Source organism: Eriocheir sinensis, chromosome 44 (assembly GCF_024679095.1).
Source record: "Eriocheir sinensis breed Jianghai 21 chromosome 44, ASM2467909v1, whole genome shotgun sequence".
Classification (NCBI taxonomy): Eukaryota; Metazoa; Arthropoda; class Malacostraca; order Decapoda; family Varunidae; genus Eriocheir; species Eriocheir sinensis.
In genome coordinates, this window is record NC_066552.1 from 300322 (window position 1) to 327004 (window position 26683).

The 26683-nt window shown below is 46.4% G+C and overlaps 1 protein-coding gene across 1 annotated transcript; it reads left to right on the plus strand.

Moving 5' to 3' along the window:
• The first annotated feature begins 1460 nt into the window (after positions 1-1460).
• Positions 1461-24027, plus strand: LOC126980234 (multiple epidermal growth factor-like domains protein 6). Its single transcript, XM_050829864.1, has 29 exons — positions 1461-1604; positions 2276-2390; positions 3119-3178; positions 3503-3640; positions 4633-4761; positions 4884-5009; positions 5398-5523; positions 6009-6131; positions 6537-6662; positions 6906-7031; positions 7200-7325; positions 7478-7603; positions 7812-7943; positions 10936-11061; positions 11492-11614; positions 12000-12125; positions 12531-12659; positions 13982-14113; positions 14933-15061; positions 15744-15872; positions 16273-16398; positions 17478-17603; positions 17904-18032; positions 21024-21146; positions 21420-21545; positions 21981-22109; positions 22808-22951; positions 23175-23300; positions 23799-24027. The coding sequence occupies exons 1-28, from the start codon at positions 1521-1523 to the stop codon at positions 23297-23299; spliced, it is 3459 nt and encodes a 1152-aa protein (XP_050685821.1). The 5' UTR covers positions 1461-1520; the 3' UTR covers position 23300; positions 23799-24027.
• Positions 24028-26683: the final 2656 nt, after the last annotated feature.

A 26683-nucleotide genomic window follows, 5' to 3' on the forward strand; every position in this document is an offset into this window, starting at 1 on the left:
TGGAGATAAAGGAACAGAGAGAGGGATAGAATCCGAAAGAGGGCAGTTTAGAAAGCAAAGACTTGTGCCAGACTCAATCGAAGGCTTTCGATATGTCTAGCGCAACAGAGAAAGTTTCACCGAAACGGCTAAGGCAGCAAGAAGATCGCCAGTAGAACGCCCCTTGGCGATCAGATAGAAGGCTAGAAGTGGAAAGGTGCTTTTGAATCTTCCGGTTAAGGATTGATTCAAAAGCTTTAGATAGACAGGAAAGTAAAGCTATAGGGCGGTAGTTTGAGGGATTGGAACGGTCACCCTTCTTAGGCACAAGCTGTACAAAGACATACTTCCAGCAGGAAGGAAAGATAGATGTTGATAGGCAGAGACGATGTAAGAGAATAGTTTTCCAAATCGAGTAATTACTGAATGTATGAAAGTCAGCTTGGTGGAGGGTCCAGCCAGCCTTGCTGGGCTTGCCAAGGTCCTGTAGTGATGGCGGCACACGTGTGTGGCGATGTCACGGGACAGTCATCAACCTGCATTGCTTTGCACTGTTATAACTTCTCGCAGTGAGGTGCCGGACACCTTTTTTCAAAGCTTGATGTTACAGCCAAGCCTATGGCGTGACCTTTACGATCTCGGAACAGGAACATACTTAAAAGTCATGCCTAAAGGGCGTAGATTAGGCTGCCAAACAGGCAGAAGAGAAATAATTCATTGCCGCATTGAGCTGTGCGTGGCCCGGTGACTTAAAAGAGCCAAAGGCTCGAAGCATTGTTATAACTGCCTCAGCGTAGGTCCATGGGTAGTGTGAGGCCCCAGGCCGCGGGTCTGCGGCCACCTTCCAAAATTCGCAAGCCTCAATTTCAGAGATCCCAGCACCTATTTTTGACCACCAATAGAGTCCCTCAGGTCTTGAGAGTCCGTATTACTGCACAAGGAGAAGTCTCTCCAGTCCATTGCCAACGGTTCAGGAAGGGTGCCTCTTGAGGGGCCCCACAAGAGCCATCTAGAATCACAGGGTCGTCAGCGCTACGCAAGTCAGAAGAGAAATTAAACCACCAAGCGGTTCTTCTTAGAAGTGGCCTCAGACTCCTGGAGGTGTGACTCGAGGCATTAGGATTAACTGCCAAGGTTCAAAATCGCTGCGTTATAATATGTGGGGTTCAATATGACATTACACAACAATGACTATTGGAACATGCGAAGAACTGAAGCTTAACCAAAGTTTTTCACTTTTTCAAATTGTCACTTGCATTCTTGTAATCACAAAGGCCTCAAAACAAAGTCTGTTGCTAACCTTTCGCCTCTGGTATTATACATGGTATGAATCACTAACATGCTAACATGGATAACATCTCCATTCGACATGCAAATCAAGTCTTCGTGATTACACCAAGTGTGTACTATGGTAACAGGTGGCACGGCTGGGGAAGGGACAAGTATATAAGGACAAGACCTAGCACATGTACCTCACAGGGATCCGCGCCACGGTTCTGTACGTCAACCTTTGTTTTGTCAAAGAGCAAAGTCCCCTCAGCATGAAGATGACAGCTGGATGGTGGTTGGTTGTCTCCTTGGCGACAGCCGTGCTGGCAGACGACCTGACCGCCGGCAACGAGAAGGTAAGACTTGTTCCTTAGTGCTACACGCCACAGGGAGTGTTCGTCTCACCTAGGACCTACTCCACACCGACGTTTGCCCCTCCGACTGTTTTTCCTGGAAGTTTTCTGCTCGACTTGGACCCATTCCTCCCTGAGAACTCCCCCAAGACTTAACTCCCCCCTGAACGTCTTCCTCTCCCGGACAGTCGCCCCCCTTGAAACTTTCCCTTCCTGAACATTTCCCTCCTGACTTGTTCCTCTCCTGGACAATACCTCTTGAAATATTTCCCCAATGAACTTCACGGGTAATGGTTGAGGTTGATATCTCACTGCTTGTTGTTTGAAGCACTGCAAACACTCGTGTTTGGTATACTTGTGTCAAAGTTGATTTCATGTCAAAAGTCGCTCCCTCACCCCATGGCTGTGATATGCACCATTCAGGTCTAAGTGTAAGCCTGCCCAGTGGCCATGTCAAAAAGTCGTTCCCTAAATTTAATCAACCAAAAAAAAAAAGGTTAAAAATTTGACCTTTACACGAGTATATGTAATAAATGCCTAGCGAGAACTATGGTGGAATTACACACGAGAAAACAAAACCACTGGAAACAAATGAATAACATGACTTGATCCATTCCATCCTTCTCTCTCTCTCCCATTCCCGCGCCACCCACTCGTGCACGGCGCAACAACAGGAGGAGGAGTGGTCCTGCGCCCTCGTCGGTGGCAAGTGTGTGGCGAACGCTGAGAAGTGCTCCGAGAACTTGGCCGAAGCATCAGACTGTTCCGACGGGTGGTGCTGCTTTGCATGTGAGTGGCGCGGTTGGTCACTCACACCCCTTAGAGCAGTGTTGACCTTCGCTGAGAGGGGGAAATCTTAGGTGTATTCATATATATTACATGATGAGTCCTTGCAGGTTTTGAACACATCCCTTAGAGGAGTGTTGACCTTTGCTGAGAGGGGGAAATCTTAGGTGTATTCATATATATTACATGATGAGTCCTTGTAGGTTTGGAACACATTCCTTAGAGGAGTGTTGACCTTCATTAGGAGGGGGAAATCTTATGCGTATTCATATATATTACATGATGAGTCCTTGTAGGTTTGGAACACATCCCTTAGAGCAGTGTTGACCTTCGCTAGGAGAGGGAAATCCTAAAGCGCCTTACGTTTGTTCATATATATCACATGTTGAGTCCCTCTAGTTCTGCCACAAGTAACGAGATGAAGGACTCCCCCCCCCTCCCACTCTTTTCCCCACTAATACAAAGCTTCTTTCAAGAGGAATGTATCAAGACACCTCTCCACCCGAAACTGACCTCTCTTTTGGCCACTTTTCTCTTTTGTCTTTGTGGGAACTGCGATTAGCGGGCTTTTTTATACCTTTTTTTGTTGCCCTTGAGCCGTCTCCTTTGTTGTAAAAAAAAAATGAAAACCCGATTGATCCCATTTTTGGCTCTTGGAAATAACGGATGCTAGAGGCGGAGGGATCCGAGACTACCGACGTAAGTTAACGATGTTGTAACCTTTTCCTCAGCACTGGCGCGATTTGACAAGAACGGGACGGACATCGGTGAGAGCCTGGAACATAAATTGGGTGAGTTCCTTCCTCTGGTCTACCCGGGGCTTACACACAAGGCTTTCGCAGAGGTTGTAGGTACATCTCAGTAGTTTTATGAGCCTAGTGATAGTCTGACAAGGCCCAAAGCGTGCGAGGCGTGAATGTCGGTTTAGTTTGCATTAGTCCATATTCCTTTTTTCTCCATGATATTTTGCCACAGTGTAGAAGTCATGAGCTTAGCCTAGCCTAGCAAAAGCCACGCCTTCCAAAGAAAAGACCTTAACATACCTACATCGTATATATTCAAAGGGTTACTGTTTCCAGTATGACTCGTATGTTCTTTCCTCGTATTCCCTGCAGGAGCGTCCGTGTGCATTGTCAAGGAGAAATGCTGGAAGAAGGGAGGGAAGTGCAAGGCAACGTGTAACCCCAACGAGAAGGCGATACCCAAGGGCTGCAAGGGGAATGACTGCCTCTGCTGCGCCCCTGTCAAGCAAAGTAAGTGCAGAGTCAATGACCTTCGCACGTGCAGTTGCTGGTAGAAAGCCGCGCCTGGTGTCCACGCCTCATTCTCAAGATCAACTTCGAGACCCTGACGATATCTGCAGCCCCCCAAAAAACAGTTATATCCACATCAATTTGAATTTCGCGCGGATCAATTTCGAGACCCTGACGATATCTGCAGCCCCCCAAAAAACAGCTATATCCACATCAATTTGAATTTCGCGCGGATCAATTTCGAGACCCTGACGATATCTGCAGCCCCCAAAAGATCAATTTCGAGACCCTGACGATATCTGCAGCCCCATAAAAACACTTATATCCGCATCAATTTGAATTTCGCGCGGATCACCTTCGAGACCCTGACGATATCTGCAGCCCCCAAGAAACACTTGCATCAGCATCCATTTGAATTTCGCGCGCATCACCTTCGAGACCCTGACGATATCTGAAGCCCCCCAAAAAACACTTATATCCGCATCAATTTGAATTTCGCGCGGATCAGCTTCGAGACCCTGATGATATCTGAAGCCCCAATAAACACTTATATCCGCATCAATTTGAATTTCGCGCGGATCAGCTTCGAGACCCTGACGATATCTAAAGCCCAAAAAAACACTTATATCCGCATCAATTTGAATTTCGCGCGGATCAGGTTCGAGACCCTGATGATATCTGTAGCCCCCAAAAAACACTTATATCCGCATCAATTTGAATTTCGCGCGGATCAGGTTCGAGACCCTGACGATATCTGTAGCCCCCCAAAAACACTTATATCCGCATCAATTTGAATTTCGCGCGGATCAGCTTCGAGACCCTGACGATATCTGAAGCCCAAAAAAACACTTATATCCGCATCAATTTGAATATCACGGGGCTCTTATGGAAACAACATGACACCTAAGATCAAGTCCCAACAGACAAAGCGGCCCCAAACCACTGTATGTATCGCTTGTATCTAAAAGAGGCCCACCAATCCTTCTTTCCAGAGTGTAACCCCAAGGCAGAGTGCATCGCCGCACACGGGGAGTGCAAGAAGAGCTGTGGCGCCTGGGACGTCGAGGTGAAGGGCGGGTGTGTTGGCGATGACTGCAAGTGTTGCGTTGCGTCTAGCGATGGTGAGGAGGCGACCCTAGCATGCTCCTGATGTGTATGTGTGAGAGAGAGAGAGAGAGAGAGAGAGAGAGAGAGAGAGAGAGAGAACAAGAGGTAATACCAAGGTGTTTCCGTCATTTTTCAGTTTGTGAAGGCCAGTCTCAGTGTGACCAGGGCCGCGGCCACTGCCGAGGCGCGTGTAAGAATGGAGAGGCCCCGACAGACGCCCACTGCGGTGCGCACTGCACGTGTTGTGTGCCCGTGTCTGAAGGTAACGATTGGCTTGAGTTGCTTATTCATTACTTACTATTTCGGAGGTTACTTTGCCAGTTAGTTGGTCATATTTCATCCCTCTCTTTCTATATTCAGTTTGTGGTTTCTCTCTAGCGGATGTGTTTCTGATGTGTCGACCGTCACTGATCTTTTCCCCTTACTACTTCCACTACTCATCAAGGATCATTCCCAAGCTGACTGTACCATCTTACCCTATAGCACTGACCCTGTTCTGCATTTCTCAGCATCCTATGCCGACGAAAATCTCAACAGGAGTTAATACAATTTTACATTAGATAGCAAATAGTAACAGAGTGCTGGACCTTTGACCTCTGTAGTGCTGTGCCATTCGTCGCCATTATTATATTGCTGTTTCCCCGCCGCAGTGTGCAAGGCCCAGCCAGCGTGTGACGATGGATGGGGGCAGTGCCGCTTCTCATGCGAAATTGGGGAGACAGAGAAACCCGGAGGCTGCGGCCACAGCTGCCGCTGCTGCGTGTCTGTGACTGACGGTGAGGGTCGAGCGGCCAGACCCTATACGCTCATGCCCGGGTCGCATATTCCGAATCTCTCTACGACTATGTGGTCCCCGATGACGCTTGGCTGTAGCTTCGAAACTAACCATGGGGTGATCTGGAAAATACTCTCTGTGATTCCCACTCAAAATTATCTTACATGACTCCAACAAAGCCTTGCCTAACCTGCCCTGTTCAAGAGTGGGGTGCTCTGAAAAATACTCTTTGTGATTCCCACTCAAAATCACCCTAGATGACTCCAACAAAGCCTTGCCTAACCTAACCTAACCTACCCCGTTCAAGAGTGGGCACCGCATACCAGTAGAGAGATAGGGAATACGTGCTGGTCTGGTCATCTGGGGGTCCTTGGCGGGATCATGTCTGGGGTCAATGGGCACGGGGTTAGTCTGGTGGTATTGAAATATAACATGTCAATAGATTCTCCAGTCCAGCTATACGAGCGTTGCCTCCGTTCGCCGCAGAATGCCTGGACGTGGATAAGTGTGTCCAAGCAGGAGGCTCACTGAAGACCCGCTGTTCCGAGGGGGAGAAGCCCGTCGCTGGAGGCTGCTCACACAAGTACTGTTGCTGCGCCCCTGTCGATGGTGGGTCCAGTGTATCCTAACCTCACCTCTGATACCCCCACATGCCCACCTTCACCTAACCTAATCTAGTAATGTAACGTAACCTTAAAAGCTATCCTAACTTCATCTAGCCTTATCTAACCTCTCCCTAAGCTAACCTCACCTCACCTCGAATGCCCCTCCATGCTGGCACAACTTCTGTCCCGCTATTTGTTTGTCTTTCTCACAGGTGGCAGCACTGCGTCATCCAGTTAGCGCGGGCTGTTATATTTTTGACAGTCACGGCATTTGTATATCGAGACAGGACTGTGGATGACTTCTTTTATGTGTAAGAATATGAAAAAAAGTTGTGCCCCTTCCCCTGTATACGCTTGTGATGTCGCCCCTCAAGACGCGTTTCCTGACCCCCCTCCCCCCACTCCCCAGTATGCCAGGCGCTGCCGTCCTGTGACGGGGGCCAAGGCCACTGCCGCGCCACCTGCTTCGTCATGGAGAAGGAGAAGCACGGCCTCTGCGGCAACCACTGCAAGTGTTGCGTCGCTGCGATCAACGGTGAGGATACGGGGGGGCTTGGAATCATTTTCATTGCCATTTCGGGTCAAATTTCCTAATGATATATCGGGTTGTTAATGCATCAGGGTGGCTCGGTATTGGACCTGACTTGGCTACTCTAATGTAGCATTTAGCGGTGAGCGAAAAGAAAGGGATGTCTGGTGCAGTAGGTGGTTAATCTCACAAGAACACAAGTAAGGACTAGCCATTTGTTTTAGAGTTTGGCTTTGCTTTTTCAAACAGAATTCGCCGAGGTGAAGCGCTGCGTGAAGGCTGGGGGCTCCATCAAGACCAAGTGTTCCTCCAAGGAGCGGGAGGTGGCCGGCGGCTGCTCGGCGAGCCAGTTCTGCTGCTGCGCCCTGAAGGACGGTACGAGGGGCGGGCTGGAGATAGGATTACACACCTCTACTGTCCCCCTGCTTTACTGTCAAATGATCGGAGGTGGTTAAAGAGCTGACTTTATCCTCTCCTCTTAAGAGAGTAGGAGGGTTCCCTTAAGGAGAAGTAACTATTTACAAAACGCCATTGCCTCTTCAGTTTGTGACGCCAAGTCGGACTGCAGTGACGGCCGCGGCATCTGCAGGAGCACGTGCAATTCCCACGAACACGAGACCTCAGGGAACTGCGGCCCCCACTGCAAGTGTTGTGAGGCGACCCTGGACGGTGAGTGCCTGCTGACGGACTCTGGCAATTGCTGGATAAGCGCTCTACTCTTACTGGAGGCAAGGCGTATGGGATTAACTCAGTACTGAAGGCAAGGAATGCATCGGAGAGACGTGTCAAGCTAAAGAGAGTTTTCTGGATTATCTTTTCAGTGTGCCACCCGGAGACGGAGTGTGCGGCGGCGGGCGGCACCTGCAGGACACGTTGTCCCTCCGGCAGCAAGTCGACCAGCGGCTGTCTAGGCGACAACTGCAAATGCTGCATCGACACCAAACTCGGTGATCAACCTCGCTTTGTTCTGGACATATATTAGTTTTCTAGAATGATCAGAAGGTCGTAAGCGCCTCAGCGGCCTAAATAAAGGTTGTTCTGAATATGAATGTTCTAGAGTGAAAGAGTGGTTGGGCGGCTGGCGACAGGATTTGCCCTGGAACTTCTGATTCAAATATTTGCACGTGCTAATCATGATCTTTCTTTGTCTTTCAGACTCCAAGTGTCAGGCCGAGCTGGCTTGTGACAGCGGCCGCGGGCACTGCAGGGACAAGTGCAACAGCTGGGAGGAGGAAGTGACCGGGGAGTGCGGCTCCTTCTGCAGGTGTTGTGTGGCCACGGTGAACGGTGAGCATCATCGCCCCCGGCTCACGTTCCAAACTTTGCGATCCCAGGCAACCCCAAAGCCTTCCCTCTACTGAATCACCATCCATTAATTATTCAAGTTTCAGCATCAATTTGAATGGACCGTATTGGCTATACAAGCAGCGCCACACGTGGCCATTCAGTGAACTGTCAAAGCAGTACTTTCCATAGAACTCAAGTTATGTACTAGAGTGCGTCTGAGGCTGCCTCCAGGATACAAGGCCTTGGTGCCGCCACCGCTCCAAGCCAACGACTGCACACACTTTACTCCTACCAGATTTCCTGACTCTACTATTTGACATGGAGAAAAACTGAAATCGGGTAGGAGCGAAGTATGTGCAATCATCGGCTTGGGGCGACGGCGGCATCATGGCCGTGTACCCCTAAGACATCCTCAGACGCAAGCTAGTCTATAACTTGAACTCTATGGAAAATTCAGCGTGGAGTGGCCACATGTGGCGCTGCCTGTATAACCAATACGGTCCATTTCGCGCGGCTCTTTTGGCACAGCTTGACGCCAGTGATTAAGTTGGTCAGTTGGAGTTGGAGTTGGAGTTGGAGTTGGAGGTGGGCGGAGAGTTAGGAAATAGTGATCACAGAACGGTTCGTTTTAGGTTAGACTGGGCGGTAACCCGTGATCCAAACCCAGTGTTAGTGCCAGATTTTAGAAGAGCAAACTACGAGGGGCTTCGAAGACATCTTGAAGGGGTAAACTGGGATAATTTAGGGATTCATGAGGGCCAGAACTGCGGATTGGAGAGCCAGGAGAACCAGGTAGAAATGTCTTACAATAATTTAGTTAGAGTAATAGTAGAGGGGCAAGAACAGCATATACCACAGCGAACACTTAGAAAAGAAAACAATGATCCTAAGTGGATGACTCGTGGACTAAAACACGAGATTGGGTTAAAGAAGGGAATTTATCAGAAAATAAAGAATGGGGAAACACATCTCAGGGGCCGGTACGTCGAACTATCTAGATTAGTTAAGAAAAACACCAGGATAGCAAAAAGAACTATGAGATCAAAGTAGCAAATGAGGCGAAAAGTAATCCTAAGGGCTTCTTTCAGATGTATAGAACAAAAACACGGGAGAAAATTGGACCGCTGAAAACAAACACAGGGAGCTAGTAGAAAATTACGAAAATATGAGCACATTGTTGAACGACTACTTCCTTTCAGTATTCACACAGGAGGATCGAACGACTATACCGGAAAGAGTTCAGGTGTACGAGGGCGGGGATGGCGATAAATTGAGGGATATAATCATTACCAGGCAAGTAGTTCAGGATGAGATAGATAAGCTTAAGAAGAACAAGTCGCCAGGTCCTGACGGGATATTTCCGAGGGTATTAAAGGAGCTAGGTGATATAATCAGTGACCCACTAACCGACATCTTTAAGATGTCGGTAAATACTAACTATGTGCCGAGCCTATGGAAAGTAGCTAATGTGACGCCGATTTTCAAAAAGGGGACAGGTCAGTTGCTTCAAACTATCGCCCAATTAGCTTAACAGCGGTTATAGGGAAGATGCTGGAGTCCATAATAGCCAGGAACATTCAGGAGCATTTAGAGAAACATAGCTTAATTCACGACTCGCAGCATGGGTTCACAAAAGGTAGGTCATGCCTCACCAATCTCTTGTCCTTCTACAATAAAGTATTTGAGGCGGTTGACAGAGATGAAAATTATGATGTAATCTATCTTGATTTTAGTAAAGCGTTTGACAAAGTTCCTCACCAACGACTGTTGCTTAAATTACAGGCTCACGGAGTAGAGGGTAAAGTTTTGAACTGGGTCAAGGCGTGGCTTAGCAATAGGACGCAAAGTGCAAATCAATGGTAAAAGATCTGACTGGGGATGTGTTACGAGTGGGGTCCCACAAGGTTCGGTATTAGGTCCACTTTTGTTTATTATTTATATCAATGACTTAGACACAGGAATTAGTAGTGATGTTAGTAAATTTGCAGATGATACGAAGATCGGTAGAGTAATTGAGTCGGATCAGGACGCTAGTATTCTCCAAGGTGAACTCAACAGATTATATGACTGGGCGGATAAATGGCAGATGGAGTTCAATGTAGGGAAGTGCAGTATTCTGAGTGTAGGTAGGAACAACCCCTCACATAACTATTGCTTAAATGACACTCTCATAAGTAGGTCTGGGTGCGAGAGGATTTAGGGGTCTTAGTGAGCTCTGATCTCCGTCCAAGGGCACAATGCATTCAAGCTAGAAATCGAGCTAATAGGGTACTGGGATTTATTTCAAGGAGCGTAAGCAACAGAAGCCCTGAAGTCTTCCTCAAACTATATTTAGCATTAGTTAGACCTCATCTTGACTATGCGGTTCAGTTCTAGTCACCCTACTATAGAATGGATATCAAAATGTTAGAATCGGTGCAGAGGAGGATGACTAAGATGATTCAGGGGTTGAGAAACTTGCCATACGAGGAAAGACTCAAACAGTTAAACTTGCATTCTCTAGAAAGGCGAAGGGTGCGTGGAGACATGATCGAGGTTTATAAATGGATGAAGGGCTTTAATAAGGGAGACATTCATAAGGTTTTGTTGGTAAGAGAACCGGGTAGGACACGAAGTAACGGGTTTAAACTGGATAAATTCAGATTCAACAGGGACATAGGCAAAAATTGGTTTACTAACAGGGTGGTGGATGAGTGGAATAGGCTTAGCAGTCATGTGGTGAGTGCCAATACAATTGTCACATTCAAAAATAGACTAGATAAATTCATGGACAGCGATAATAGGTGGGGTTAGATACACGGGAGCTTAGGGTCAAAGGAGCTGCCTCGTACAGGCCTACCGGCCTCTTGCAGACTCCTGCGTTCTTATGTTCTTATGTTCTTATGACTCTTCCTATGCTCTAGCTTTGGTTTTCGTAGTCATAAGTGGGGTGTATATTGTCGCTGGGTATTACAGACGCAAACAATAAACAAACTCGCTCTTCACTGCACAGTTCTCCTCGATCTGGAAAAGTGCAAGGACGCAGGAGGTTCGTTCAAGGGGTCGTGCACCAAGTCAGAGAAGGAGGTGGGCCGCGGCTGTCTGTCCAAGGGCTACTGCTGCTGTGCACCGGTGGACGGTAAGATGACGGATACCTTCTGTTTCCCGTATCTCTTTACGTTCTTCAACCGCCTAGAGTCAGCCTAATCTATGAAGTCCGGTTGGGGGGTCCCGCTCGGGAAGTCCTCTGACCATAGTGATTCGGGCCCCACCCAAATGGTCTTCATATGTGTCGAACTAGAGCAAGTTTTCGCAGCAGTTTAGTGGCCTTCAGGTATTATGTGGCGAGAGGTCTCCCAGCTAGCTTGAGTTTTTACTTGTACCTACCTATTGCAACTAGTAGTACTTTCTTTTTATGCGATATACGCTTTGTTTATTTCACAGTTTTCAAATTAACACACTCTAGTTCCATGAAAACCATCAAGTGGTGGCGTCAGAAGAGATCCAAGCGGGGTAAGGGATCTGTCAACCTTAAGGATATTCTAACGTGTGTTGTTCCGTTGTTTCAGTCTGCGAATCCAAGCAGTGTGACGGCGATCGCGGGCAGTGCCGTGAGTGGTGCGAGGCATGGGAAGACGAGACACACGGCGGCTGCAGCGGCCACTGCAAGTGTTGTGCGCCCCAGAACAAAGGTATGAGAGCTTCTCTGAAACTAACCTGTGTCCAACATGGCGGGTTCATTGGTTCTTTCTCCTTCCTCTGTGTCTTTCAGGGGAGATCCTTGAAAGTTGAGGTCCTCAGTTTAACGCGGGAACTTCTTCTTTTATTATTTCTGTCCAACATGGGAGATCCTTTTTGAGTTATCTCTAGTCAACGCGGGAACTTCTTCTTTTATTATTTATGTCCAACATGGGAGATCCTTTTTCAGTTATATCTAGTCAACGCGGGAACCTCTTCTTGAGTTATTGCTGTCCAACATGGGAGATCCTTTTTGAGTTATCTGTCAAATATGGGAGCTTCTTTTTCAAGTTATCTCTGTTTAACATGGGAACTTCTTCTTGATGATCTTTGCAACAGTTGCGACGGAGCTGGCGGAGTGCGTGAAGGCTGGTGGACTGTTCAAGACGAAGTGTTCCAGGGACGAGAAGGAGGTCGGCGAGGGTTGCCACGGCTCCGACTTCTGTTGCTGCGCCCCCGATGACAGTAAGTTGCGCTTCCCTTTGACGTCGAGTGCAGATGCGGACAAAGGCTTCAATCCATATCAGTATAAATTCGTTGTGACTCGGCAGGTTATTGCTCTGAGTATACTTAACGCCTTAGCAGCGGGGCATTCTTATATCCTAAATTATCGAGAAAAAAAAAGGTAGAAATTCAACTTTTGCACGAGGATACGATATTGCTTTGCTACTTGGGCATTACTATATCTTAAAGAGGAAAAAAGTAGAAATTTAACTTTTGCACGAGGATACGGTATCGTTTTGCTATTGTTTGGAATATACTGAACTCCTAAAAAAAGGGAACATTCATATATCCGAAAGTAATGATAAGAAAAGGAAGAAACTCGACTTTTGCAGGAAGATACATTGCTTTACTTTCCTCTCCATCCAGCATGCAACGCCCAGCCAACCTGCGAAAACGGTCGTGGCAACTGCCGGACCAGCTGCAATGTTTGGGAGGAGGAGGTTTACGGCAACTGTGGAAGTGAGAGCTGCAAATGCTGCCTCGCGCTTACTGGAGGTCTGTCAAAGTTTCGTGGCTTGCATAGTGTACCGTTAATGGATGTGGATTAAGTATGTCTCATCAACTAACCCTTCTCCCTTCATTCTTACCAGTAGTTTCTTTCTATCTCCTATCGATACTTTCACGCTGACTGCTCTTCTGAACTTGCCTACTGCATGCCTCCCCCCTTCCCGCGGCCCCGTTACACACGACTTTCTACTCTACTCTTGCACATGCTTGATTGATTGATAAGTTTATTGATGATTTTCACGACAAAGGAGAAGGGAGGAGCATGCCATCCCCTCCCCCAGACAGTACATAGTGTAGGTATTCTATCCAAATCCCTTATGCAAAGAGTTAACCAGCATCTTCATTCTTTCTTCCCTTCCGCTGGTAAACTCTATAACAGCTTCCCGTTGTCCCATTTTCACGACAAAGGAGAAGGGAGGACCATGCCATCCCTTCCCCCGGACAGTACATAGTGTAGGTATTCTATCCAAATCCCTTATGCAAAGAGTTAACCAGCATCTTCATTCTTTCATCCCTTCCGCTTGTAAACTCTAGAACAGCTTCCCATTGTCTGTATATCCTCCTGCCCACGACTTAGAGTATCAACAAGGGCCGTTTTTAAGACATCATCGCTTCTCACATCAACTATTTTTAAAGGTCAAAGAGGGGATCAATCTGTTTTTCATGAGTGTTTTTTAAGGTTCATGGCACAGAGTAAGGGTCAAACTACCACCAGGGTCATAAAACTACTTCTGGAAAGGCCTACAGCTCCTACGAAAGCCATGTCAAGTATGTGAGCGTGGGCGACGAAATGTTTTAAAATATGACCCCAAGACCCGTCTCCACAACTCTGCCAGTTTGTCGTGATGAGCCTCTTATGTTTGCCTATTTCCGACCCAAAAACTGCCTCCTCGACCCCAATAACTGCCTTCACATAGAGTTATTGTTAAAATACTTAACTATTGGTGTTTCTTGGCAATAATTATGGATCAAAAACCGGTAACTACGAGGCTCTGAGTTACACAATCTGGCAACGTTGCGTCCCCACCCGAAGTTGAGCTCCCGTCTGACTCCCCGTTCTGTTTTCTTTGATTGGAGCAGCGTTCTAGAGGGTCGTTTGGTCCCTGTTTTTTTTTTGTTTTTTTGCCTTTTTTTTGCCTCCCTCGCTGTAAAAAGAAAACCCTTATGCAACAACAGCAACAAAAAAATGTAAGAGCCCATTATCACCCACTAAGAACCTTAAACCTCAGCAAAACCCACTAATTGTTGGCTCTGGAGGTAGACAGGCATGGATCGACCGGTTCATGAGTTGAGTGTTTATTTGCCCCCAGTGGTCGCCCTGAAGGAGGTGGAGAACTGCGTGAGTGGCGGCGGGGCGTACAGACACGAGTGCACCAATGAAGAGGAGGAAGTGTCGGAGAGCTGCTCTGCCTCACACTTCTGCTGCTGCGTGCCCAAGGACAGTTAGTATAATTTTATTCTTTCTCTTTTCTCCATCCGAAATTGACCTGTCTTTTGGCCACTCTTTACTCTTGTCTATTATGGAAGCGGTGAGTAGCGGACTTTTTTCTCTCTCTGCACTCTTTTTGTTGCCCTTGAGGCGTCTCCTTTGCTGTAAAAAAAAAAGAAAAAAATCTTCCTTACTGATGGATGATTTTTTTTTTGTTATTTCGTTGGGGATATAACGGGGCTGGGGGTGTCGGAAAGAGCCCCCACTTTTCCACTCCCAATGGCACCGGATAGGACTCGAACCTATACGCTCCAGCACCCCACCGGAGCGCAAGGCGGAGACTCTACCACTGGACCACGGGAACCCCCCTACCGAAGGAAGATAACTTTTTCAATTTATTATGGGAATAGCAGCTTATTTTGCATCTTCTCTAGCTTCGGTGTTTATTGGCTGAACTTATCTGGCTTGGTTTTGGTAGGGAAGACGACTCAGACCATGAAAGAGATGACAAAAAGAGGACAAGCTGGCGGGCGGGGACACTCGTAAAGCTCACATCACCATGCTTACACTTTATCATCAAACGTTCGGGGCTCTTGTAAACGTTTTTCAAGGCCAGAGAGGAGCTACGTCGGGGTGCCGTGAGTGTTTTTCCTTTCACGGCGCTGACGCCTTCCAAAACTACCGCCAGGATCAGGAAATCACCTACGGATACCCCGACAACTTCTGCGAGAGCCTTCTAAAACAGATGGACTAAGCCTTCGGAGTTTGATAATATGGCCCTTAGTTTTAAGAATTATCGTGAGGCTAATCCTTCGCGTGTCTGTCATGGCAGCGTGTCAAGCCCAGCCAACGTGCTCCAGCGGCCGAGGACACTGCAGGACCTTGTGCAACGTCTGGGAAACGGAGGACAAGGGGAGTCACTGCGGGGAGAGCTGCAAATGTTGTGTGGTGCCTACAGAAGGTAAGAACATTGCCCTTCGTATGTTTGAAACGTTCCCAGTAGTGATGACGTATGTTATGAATGTCGCTTTATCTTTAGGTTCGCCAGGGATGTGAGGTCCAGGGGCCGGATTCATGAAACCACTACAAGACCGCGGTCGTTGGTAAGTCTTTTAGTAAACCTGTCCTCTACGAATGATCCTTGTGTTTAGGGTGCTCCGACGACAATGAATGAAGTACTGGCCTGGTCGACACTTCCTTCATTGCCATTGGAGTCGCTTTAAGATCAAGAGCGTTCCTAGATGATGGAATTACCAGAAGACTTACCATCAATAGGTCTCGTAAGTGGTTTGATGAATCCGGCCCCAGTGTTACAAAGTCCTTGATATCAGAAACTAAGTCAATTCGTGAGTGAAAGTGAAGCAGGAATGTGTGATGCTTGTGGTGTAGCAGTGGATGGGTGGATGCGAGGGGTGAAGACAGCAGTACAGGGTCGTGTTGCAAAATTAAGTTAGTGATGATTTTGTGTCCCAGCAAAGTAGGCAAAGCAAGGCCGAAGGTTGAGTTGCCTGTATGTAATAAGCGTTCAACACTTCTTCCCTCCCATAAAACAACACAGCAAATGCCAGGACTTTAATTATTTCCAAAAGACGCGCCTCAACCAATCTTTTCGTTAATGATGCGTCGCTAATTTTGCCCTGCAGTACACAATGAGCTGGAGGAGTGCACCAAGGCTGGCGGAGCGTACAAGTCCCAGTGCAACGAGCTGGAGCACCCGGTGGCTTGGGGCTGCTCGTCGAATAGCCACTACTGTTGCTGCGGCCTAAAGGATGGTAAGTACCGTTGCCAGATTATCGTACTCAGAGCCTCGTATTTACCGGTTTCTGAGCCATAGCTATTGCCAAAAAACGCCAATGATTAACCATTTTAAACGATAACTATATATGAAGGCAGTTATTGGGGTCGAGGAGGCAGTTTTGGGGTCGGAAATCGGCAAACATACGAGGCTGAGTACGACAATCTGGCAACGTTGCATTATTGGCAAGACCTTCATGCAACAACTGGTCCACGTGATCCAAAGTAGCGTTGTCATACCCACTCAAGTCACGGTTATCAGTGTACTATACTCTTATCTCTTTCCACATGGTACCGGAAAGGAGGCACCCGCTGATGAGTAATAGATATCTTAGTACAACTATGCACCACGAGACATGACATCGCCTTGCTTTTCAGTGTGTTTGAACCAGCCGACGTGTGCGGGCGGCCGTGGACACTGCCGCTCGCACTGCTCCAAGCTCGAGAGGGAGAACCTCGCCGGATGCGGTCATGACTGCAAGTGCTGCACGCCCATTTCTGACGGTAATGACTGTTTCTGCTCTGCGCGCCGCCAACGCGTCGCCCTGGTAGCAGCGGGGATCATGTTTCTTAATGGTCCCTCTAAGCGAGAAAAATGAGAAAAAAATCATCCCTCACACAAACCATTTCAACCATTTGGGTGCGAGAGGGATTTAGGGGTCTTAGTGAGCTCTGATCTCCGTCCAAGGGCACAATGCATTCAAGCTAGAAATCGAGCTAATAGGGTACTGGGATTTATTTCAAGGAGCGTAAGCAACAGAAGCCCCGAAGTCTTCCTCAAACTATATTTAGCATTAGTTAGACCTCATCTTGACTTTGCGGTTCAGTTCTGGTCACCTTACTATAGAATGGATATCAAAATGTTAGAATCGGTGCAGAGGAGGATGACTAAGATGATTCAGGGGTTGAGAAACTTGCCATACGAGGAAAGACTCAAACAGTTAAACTTGCATTCTCTAGAAAGGCGAAGGGTGCGTGGAGACATGATCGAGGTTTATAAATGGATGAGGGGCTTTAATAAGGGAGACATTCATAAGGTTTTGTTGGTAAGAGAACCGGGTAGGACACGAAGTAATGGGTTTAAACTGGATAAATTCAGATTCAACAGGGACATAGGCAAAAATTGGTTTACTAACAGGGTGATGGATGAGTGGAATAGGCTTAGCAGTCATGTGGTGAGTGCCAATACAATTGTCACATTCAAAAATAGATTAGATAAATTCATGGACAGCGATATTAGGTGGGGTTAGATACACGGGAGCTTAGGGTCAAAGGAGCTGCCTCGTACAGGCCTACCGGTCTCTTGTAGACTCCTGCGTTCTTATGTTCTTATGTTCTTATATACATCGAAGCATTTGTGATCAGTTTATGTATCATCTATTTTGGGGGGCTTATATCATGGCACAAATTTGGCCCGTCGCTGCTACACGGTAAAGCCACAAATTTGGCCCGTCGCTGCTACCTTGTTAAGATTTATTGCATCCCTTATCCCTCGTGGAAAAAAAATTGTCAAAACATAGCTTGAAGGAAGGACGTGACGAGGAGGTTGGAAGATAGTGAGATTAAAAAAAATCTTATCTCAGAAACGGTGGATGAGGCCAAGCGGTGCGTGGAGGAAGGCGGCTCCATTAAGGCTAAGTGTTCCTCCTCGGAGAGACTCGTGGCCGGCGGATGCTCCAACAAGTTCTGCTGCTGCGCATCGACCGAGCGTAAGTAACTGACTGGAGGGCTGAATACACAAGGTCCTCCCGAAATGGCGACCTTACGGGTGTCTTTGCGCGATGACCATACGGGAGTTGCCGGGCCGTCTCCCGTACGGTCACCTTAGAGACTTCCAGGGCATCATCAGGAATTGTTATGAAAATTCTCCAATATCAGCTGGGATCTTTATGGCTAATATGAGAGAGAGAGAGAGAGAGAGAGAGAGAGAGAGAGAGAGAGAGAGAGAGAGAGAGAGAGAGAGAGAGAGAGAGAGAGAGAGAGAGAGACCTTCCCTTTCTTCCTCGCAGAGTGTGTAGACCAGAAGGAGTGTGCTTCGGGTACTGGGGTGTGCCGCGGCCGCTGTGGTACCGCGGAAAATGAAATCAAAGACGATCACTGCGAGAGCGGGTGCCGGTGCTGTGTGCCCTCCGGGGACGGTAAGGAGCCACGCTTTTTCGTTCATACCTCCAGAAACAAATTTAGGGTGGTATTCTCATGCAGACGCTTCCACCTCTCATGTCAACTATTTCCAAAGGCCAAAAAGGAGATAAATCGAGTTCTCATGAATGTTTTTCTAGGTTCATTGTATGTCAAACTGTTCTCTCCGTTGGGCTCCTCCGATCACAATCTTATTTCTGCATCCTGTCCTATCGCTCCTGTACATCCTCTGGACCCACCGAAGAGGCGATGCTTCTGGCATTTTGCTTCAGCTCGGTGGGACGACCTGAGGATGTACTTTTCCGATTTCCCGTGGAATGATTATTGCTTCCAGGATAGAGACCCCTCTGTGTGTGCTCAGCGCATCACAGAGGTGATTGTCTCTGGAATGGAGGCATACATTCCTCGTTCTTTCTCTACTCCTCACGCTAAAAAGCCTTGGTTTAATCACGCTTGTTCTCGTGCTGTCAATGATAGAGAGGTAGCTCACAAAAGATACCAGAGCCTTCAAACTAATGCTAATTATGAACTTTACATTTCTGCCCGAAATCGTGCCAAGTCTATTCTCCGACTAACCAAAAATTCTTTCATTAATAGAAAATGTCAAAACCTTGCTTTCTCTAACTCTTCCCGTGACTTCTGGCATCTAGCCAAAAACATCTCCTCCAACTTCACTTCTTCATCTTTCCCTCCACTCCTCAGTCCTGACGGCAACACTGCCGTCTCATCTATCTCTAAGGCTGAACTCTTCTCTCAAACTTGTTCTAAAATCTTCACTCTGGACGATTCTGGGCATATTCCTCCTACTCATCACCCCTCTGACTCCTTTATGCCTGTTATAAAGATTCTTCAAATTATGTTTTCTATGCCCTCTCTGGCCTCAATCCTCAGAAGGCTTATGGACCTGATGGAGTGCCTCCTATTGTCCTTAAAAACTGTGCCTCCGTGCTGTCACCCTGCCTGGTCAAACTCTTTCGCCTCTGCCTGTCAACATCTACCTTTCCTTCTTGCTGGAAGTATGCCTTCACACAGCCTGTACCTAAGAAGGGTGACCGCTCAAATCCCTCAAACTACCGTCCTATTGCTTTACTTTCTTGTCTATCTAAAGCTTTTGAATCAATCCTTAACCGTAAGATTCAAAAGCACCTTTCCACTTCTGACCTTCTATCTGATCGCCAGTATTGGTTCCGCAAGGGTCGTTCTACTGGTGATCTCCTAGCCTTCTTAACTGACTCTTGGTCATCCTCTCTTAGCCGTTTTGGTGAAACTTTTGCTATTGCGCTGGACATATCAAAAGCTTTTGATAGGGTCTGGCACAAATCTTTGCTTTCTAAACTACCCTCCTACGGTTTCTATCCTTCTCTCTGTACCTTTATCTCCAGTTTCCTTTCTGACCGTTCTATTTCTGCCGTGGTAGACGGTCACTGTTCTCCTAAATCTATTAACAGTGGTGTCCCACAGGGTTCTGTCCTATCTCCCACTCTTCTTCTGTTGTTCATTGATGATCTTCTTTCCAAAACGAACTGTCCTATCCATTCCTACGCCGATGATTCCACTCTGCATTATTCAACTTCTTTTAATAGAAGACCCACCCTTCAGGAACTTAACGACTCAAGGCTGGAGGCTGCAGAACGCTTAGCCTCAGACCTTACTATTATTTCCGATTGGGGCAAGAAGAACCTGGTGTCCTTCAACGCCTCAAAAACACAGTTTCTCCACCTATCCACTCGACACAATCTTCCAAACAACTATCCCCTATTCTTTGACAACACCCAGCTATCACCTTCCTCAACACTAAACATCCTCGGTCTATCCTTAACTCAAAATCTCAACTGGAAACTTCATATCTCATCTCTTACTAAATCAGCTTCCTCGAGGCTGGGCGTTCTGTACCGTCTCCGCCAGTTCTTCTCCCCTGCACAGTTGCTGTCCATATACAGGGGCCTTGTCCGCCCTCGTATGGAGTATGCATCTCATGTGTGGGGGGGCTCCACTCACACAGCTCTTCTGGACAGAGTGGAGGCAAAGGCTCTTCGTCTCATCAGCTCTCCTCCTCATACTGATAGTCTTCTACCTCTTAAATTCCGCCGCAATGTTGCCTCTCTTTCTATCTTCTATCGATATTTCCACGCTGACTGCTCTTCTGAACTTGCTAACTGCATGCCTCCCCCCCTCCCGCGGCCCCGCTGCACTCGACTTTCTACTCATGCTCATCCCTATACTGTCCAAACCCCTTATGCAAGAGTTAACCAGCATCTTCATTCTTTCATCCCTCACGCTGGTAAACTCTGGAACAATCTTCCTTCATCTGTATTTCCTCCTGCCTACGATTTGAACTCTTTCAAGAGGAGGGTATCAGGACACCTCTCCTCCCGAAACTGACTTATCTTTCGGCCACCTCTTTGGATTCTTTTTAGGAGCAGCGAGTAGCGGGCTTTTTTTTTTTATTAATGTTTACTTTTTTGTGCCCTTGAGCTGTCTCCTTTGCTGTAAAAAAAAAAAAAAAAAAAAAAAAAGTACAAGGGTCAAACCACCACCAGGGTAAAAAAAACAGCTATGGAAATGCCCACAACTCCTACGAAACCCTTGTTAAATGTGTGTTTCTTTGGTTCATGGTACAGTTAGAGGGTCAAACCACAACCAGGGTCAAAAAGTACCCCTGGAAATGCCCACAACTCCTACGAAAGCCTTGTTAGATGTGTGTACTGGGGCACGGGAATGTTTAAGAATACAGCCCTTGATCTTTGTCCCGTGCTCTCAGTATCGGCACCTCAATTGGCCCATTTGTAAAGCCTCTTGTGGAAGTTGCTGTTTTTACACGACTTCTACATCCGGAAACTCAACCATGAAGACACGGTTACTTTTCCCTGAGGCCTTGGGAAGCAGTCGGAATGGGAGGTGTAAGTTCGAAATCATATTTTGTTTTATAAACTTATGGTTCAGACATCAGTATTTAACTACCATTATGTTTATCATACTTATTCACGCAGCTGAATTGATCGAGAACTGCCTGAATGGAGGAGGCACCATAAGGACCAAATGCGCGTCCAATGAAATCACGGTTGGCGACGGCTGTTCCAACTCCCATTTCTGTTGCTGCGGCGCCAAGGACGGTGGGTGATGCTTGTTCCTAGGCCGCTGCTTGCATTGCTTGCTTCCAACACACACACTGAACACCTAAATATACGCATGTGTACACCAAGTATAACCAATGGTATTCAGGTTTCTCTCTCAAACCTGTGCACCAGGGGACCAAGGAGAACCGTAGGACATCCTCTCCAGAAGGTACTCACCCATAGAGGCACGCTACTAGCCTTGCGGCCCATTACCAGCCATGCCCACGTGTTATCATTCAGCTAACTGGTCCATGTTATGGTTTTTTTTAGAATGTCAAGCAAAGCCGTCATGTGCCCATGGACACGGCTTCTGCCGGAAAACGTGCGAGGACGAGGAGGAGGAGACCGACGGCAGCTGCGGCACCGGCTGCAAGTGTTGTGCGGCCAAGCTGAACGGTGAGCACCGCTGTCGGCCACAGCAGCCTGGCACGACTTTTGGGGAAGAGAAAATTAATAATCATTTTTTTTTTTTCTTCAGAAACCAATATTTCTGATAACTACACGTGTACAAATGATCTGTGTCTTTCGATGTTCCAAGTGTTTTAGCAGAAAGAGATACAATTACCTTTTCTTACATTTGAAGACTGTTAGTTTTATTGACTTGAAAACATCTTTCACTTTTAAACCAGGATGAGAAAGACATGAAAATTGGTTCTAACACCAACTGCAAGTCCCAAGCTGCACAGTGTGCAACAGCTTGGAGAACAGTGAACACCACGGTCAACCTCTGTAACCAATGCCATTCAAGAGGGTTCTTAACACAAACGCTGAACTTAGATGAAAACAGAGATTCATTCCCCAGATCTTAACTTAGTGATCCTTTCCTGCCAGCGCGTGACATCAAATGGTGCTTGGAGGAGGGCGGCGCTTTCAAGACTGAGTGTAACACCCTGGAGAAGGAGGTGGCCGCTGGCTGCACCGGGGACGACCCCACGGTGTGCTGCTGTGCCCTGAAGGACGGTGAGCATAGCGGGGGGAGGGTGGGGATGGCTTGTTCTTGTGAGCGGTAGAAATGCTACTGTTTATTGTGGCCTCTCAAAGGTATGGGTAACGTACATTTAAAATAGACAACGGCGTGCCACAGTGCCCCCAATAACACAGCGTTTAGGAAGGTCGACTTATGTGGCGGTGCTGTGGCGGTGCTGTCCTTGTAAGAGGTGTAAAGTCAAAGGTAAAAATTCGTTCGCCCGAATAACATCCGCTCATTCAAACAGAATCTGACCCACTCCTGTGATGATCAGTGAATTTTGAAGACTATCGGATGCCATCCCAAATCCCTGGGCGCGAAAGCATACGCACTGAGGGAATTAGTATTATATGTAGCCAACTCAACTTCAGTTATTCGTCTGGTTGGAGTTTTCGCAACAGCAGAGTTCGAAATAGCGAACTTTTACTGTTCCTTCATCCCCTTCTTCTTTTATATTTCCTTCCTCTTCTTATTTCCTTCATTTTTCTTTTCAAAATATTTCCTCTTCTTTCTTTCGTCCCTTCTCCCTCCTTGACATTTACTTCATTCTCTTTCCCCCCTGACACGTTTTTAGTATTTCCTTCTGTGTATTTATTCATTCCCAGCAGCAGTGTAGCTACACTTGAGGTTAACAAGTTCCGTTACAGCTCCTCCAACAAGGCTGTGTTAATAACTCTTATTCCTTTGGCAGTTTGCAAAGCTCAAGCCACTTGTAAAGGTGACCACAGCGAAGAGCACCTAACTGGCAAGTGCAGAAGTAAATGCAATGTGTGGGAGAAGGAAGCCTTTAGCGGATGCGGTCCACACTGCAAATGTTGTTTGCCTCTAGTAGACGGTAAGGATACTTGTAGATTAGGGAACAAACAAAGCTGATGATATTCTAATGACGATTAAAAATAAGAAATAAACTTGGGCAGGCCATGTCAGGCACAGAATTGATGACAAAGTAGCAGCCCAAGATATGCAGAGGCCAGGGGAGACAGAGAACAAGGTGGAGAGATGAAATTTAGCACCTTTGCTGGAGAGGATGGAGTTCACTAACACTTCTCTTCGGGCAGCTGAAGCGGTCTTCGATTGTCTGGAGATTAGTGCTGCGGGCATCAACGGAGAGTGCGATGAATTTCAGCAAGAGGCAGGGGACGGGTGCCAGGGAGACGACTTCTGCTGCTGTACACAAACTTAAGGTAGGCAGAGTGGCGAGCAGTCTGGTGTGTGCACTGCATTTGGGATCATTTTCCTATCTTTGGCCATGACCTGCGGGGGACAAGAACTCATTACCCATTATCAGGTTACCACATATTACCTTCCCCAGCTTTCTCCAGGTGCCCACTTATCAAGTCACTTGAAAAGGAGAAACAACTAGGTGGCCGGGCGCCGACTGTCCTGTGCGGGATCAATCCCGCGGCTACGTGTGATAACCACTAGAGCACAAGGGCGCTCATATGGGCATATTTAAGGATGAAAACCTTCTTTCACATTTACTTTTATACACACACACACACACACACACACACACACACACACACACACACACACACACACACACACATGAGAATAACCGTGCAAATCGGTTCAAAGTTCAGTCTTCACAACATTTCCAAAAAAATTATTGTTTTTCAGTATATTGATTTTTAAACCAAATTTGAGATTGCCATGCACCAAACTGCTGCCATCTCCTTCAGATCGCTAATGGAAGTGCGAATGGGAACTGCTGCTCCAGCTGTTCCGCCACGGCCACCGCCTCACGAGTGCTGCTTGGTGCCAAGGCTGCTCGTGCTGCGGACCGTGCGTGGCTGGGGTGCGCCGGGCCTCTCGCCTCGCACCGCAAACGCTCGTATCAGACACAGAGCGATGCAGCAGTATTATATAATATTCACTGCGCTTCCTAACAATAAACATTTCATTGCTTCATTTCATCTGTATTTCCTCCTGTGTATCTTAAAATTATTCAACATTACTTATACGTGTGTGTGTGTGTGTGTGTGTGTGTGTGTGTGTGTGTGAGAGAGAGAGGGGCAGGACACGAGCTATCATAGTAATAAAGTAAAAAATAACGTCTGCAGAAATATCTGATATAAGCAATAAAATTTGGTATGTAACGGAGCTGTGCAGGTAGCAATGATGGTTCCGAGAGACCACCTTTGCTCAGAGGGACAGGAGTAGAGCAGCGGTGCGCCAGAGAAAGGAAACTGAAGGCTAAGATAACTTGCAGGAGGGTCCATAGGATTAAAGCAAAGACTTGTCCACATTCTGTCAAAAGCTGGATGTCGAGACCCCCGAACCAAAAGCAAAAGATTCACCAAAACTCCTATGAGAGAATGATCAAGCAGCAGACCAGAAGGCAAGATCACATTATCATTATTATCATCATTATTATTATTACTAAAACAGGTGAATCAGGTAGAGAGGGAGAGCGGGGCTAGTTGCATCAAATTTTACATTTCCTTCTACAGAATTGTGTAACATTCATTTAATTGAAATTCAGTTGTCGTATATAAATATACAATACTTCATCATCGAGTTCACACGCGTAGATATTAATGAAAATAATTTCTTATATATTTAATTTTGATATATAAATCAAAATAAATTTGATGCAACTTACCCCATCTGCGGGGCAAGTTGCATCAGTATGAGGGGCAAGTTGAATCATAAGCAAATTATAATTTTTGAGAGTTTATTTCAATGATAAGTAAATACAAATCCACAATAAACTGAACCGATGAACCTTAAGTAAATACAAATTCACAATAAACTGAACCGATGAACCTTGTTGCTGCTGCTGTTTTCAGATAGGATACTAATTCTTCTTCTTGTTCACATGTAAATACTTGTCTTGGTTTGGCATAGCCTACATGTGGATTGCTTTTAGCAGTGTTACTGGATGTTTTGTGAATAAATCGTTGTAAGGTTGAGTAGTGGACACCAAACAGTTGTGCGGACTCTCTCACTGATTTATTCTTATTTCGAACAAAATCAGCGGCTTCCTGCATTAGTTGGGGTGTTGCTGAACCACGTTCAGTCTTCCTCTTGTAGTTCCGAACCATTTCTGAAATCAATAAAACGAGTTGAATGCATAAGAATATTTTGATAAAAAATAATGTAATAAATTTACTAATGGGGCAAGTTGAATCATGATTCAACTTGCCCCGTCGCGAATGATTCAACTTGCCCCCTCACAAAAACCAAAATTTGATCGCCAGCTAAATATATACTAACGGTCATTCTAATGCAAATTTTTAAGGAAAATAATCGCATATAGTACAGAATTATATAGATATTTTCAAATCACTGTTACTAATATAAATACATGAGGTACAAGAAAAATAGTGAAATCGATAAAAATTACTTACCAGGGTCGAAATCAGTAAATTTCTCATAAATTCAAGAGCTCTTGCACAATTCACCTCTCTCTGCCGCAGCTATGTCCGCACTGACCAACACACATTTGAACCGCCTGTCAGGCTACTACAGGCGCTCAGTCGCCAGTTATGTCCACTGATGCAACTTACCCGCGATGCAACTAGCCCCGCTCTCCCCTACTCTACGCTACCTGTTCAGCGGCCCAAAGAAAAAAAAACGAGACTTTGAGAAAGAGAAAATGAAAGCGATGAGAGAGAAGGAGAGAGGACAACAAAATGTAAAGGATGGGAAGAGAGGTGGAGGAACAAAGGGGCAGGGCGGCAGACATCTTAACATGCTCAAGGGAAAGAGGACAACAACATGTAAAGGATGGGAAGAGAGATGATGAAAGAAGGGAAGATGTTGGACTATTCTTGCCGTGTTATAGAAGTCACGGGAACAATTTATGATTCTTACAATTGATGAAGGAACATCAGGTGAGATGAAGAATGTTTTGGTCAATTTCTAACGGAAATACTGAGTGCATGTTGGAAGACCCAAATACCTTTTTCGAGTTGCTTTTCTACCTCTGATGGCAAGCGTGATTAAACTTGACCTGTTGTCAGGAAGACCAGAGAAAGTAGGAAAAACACAAAACTACCGAACGACGACAACCTCCGCACTGAGCTAAACAAACTCGTAAGGGCAGCCGGGCAGCCTCAGGCCTACCCTCGCGCTGCAGGGTGACGCCAGAAACAGCGCCACTCCTGCGGGTCCAGGGCTGAACCACAGGAGCGATAGGACAGAATATGAAAATATGGAAAATGAGGTTTGGGCCGCAGCGACGGCATATACCATGCTAAGGAAAACCTACTTAGTCTGGACCAGTGTATCTCAACCCTTCTCTTACTCTGTCCGTACTACATCCCTTGAGGCTTTCTGAGGTGACGATGCACAGCCTCACCCACAATATTAAGAAAAGCATGACCAATTAACCCTTCATTAATGTCTAACTAACAGTGTGTGTGTGTGTGTGTGTGTGTGTGTATATATATATATATATATATATATATATATATATATATATATATATATATATATATATATATATATATATATATATATATTAAAGTAAAAGTATACTCTGGTATTATCAATAGATAAGTTCGAGTTGCTTATGCAAGAAGGTTTCGTAGTAATACTTTAAAAGCGCAGTATTTTGAGA

What these genes read in the sequence shown, in the direction of transcription:
- LOC126980234 (XM_050829864.1), top strand. Translation starts at nt 1,521, where the DNA reads ATGAAGATGACAGCTGGATGGTGGTTGGTTGTCTCCTTGGCGACAGCC. An exon ending in TGACCGCCGGCAACGAGAAG is followed by an intron (nt 1,605 to 2,275) that starts GTAAGACTTGTT and finishes GCGCAACAACAG; the next exon opens with GAGGAGGAGTGGTCCTGCGC. An exon ending in CTGCTGTGCACCGGTGGACG is followed by an intron (nt 11,062 to 11,491) that starts GTAAGATGACGG and finishes CCGTTGTTTCAG; the next exon opens with TCTGCGAATCCAAGCAGTGT.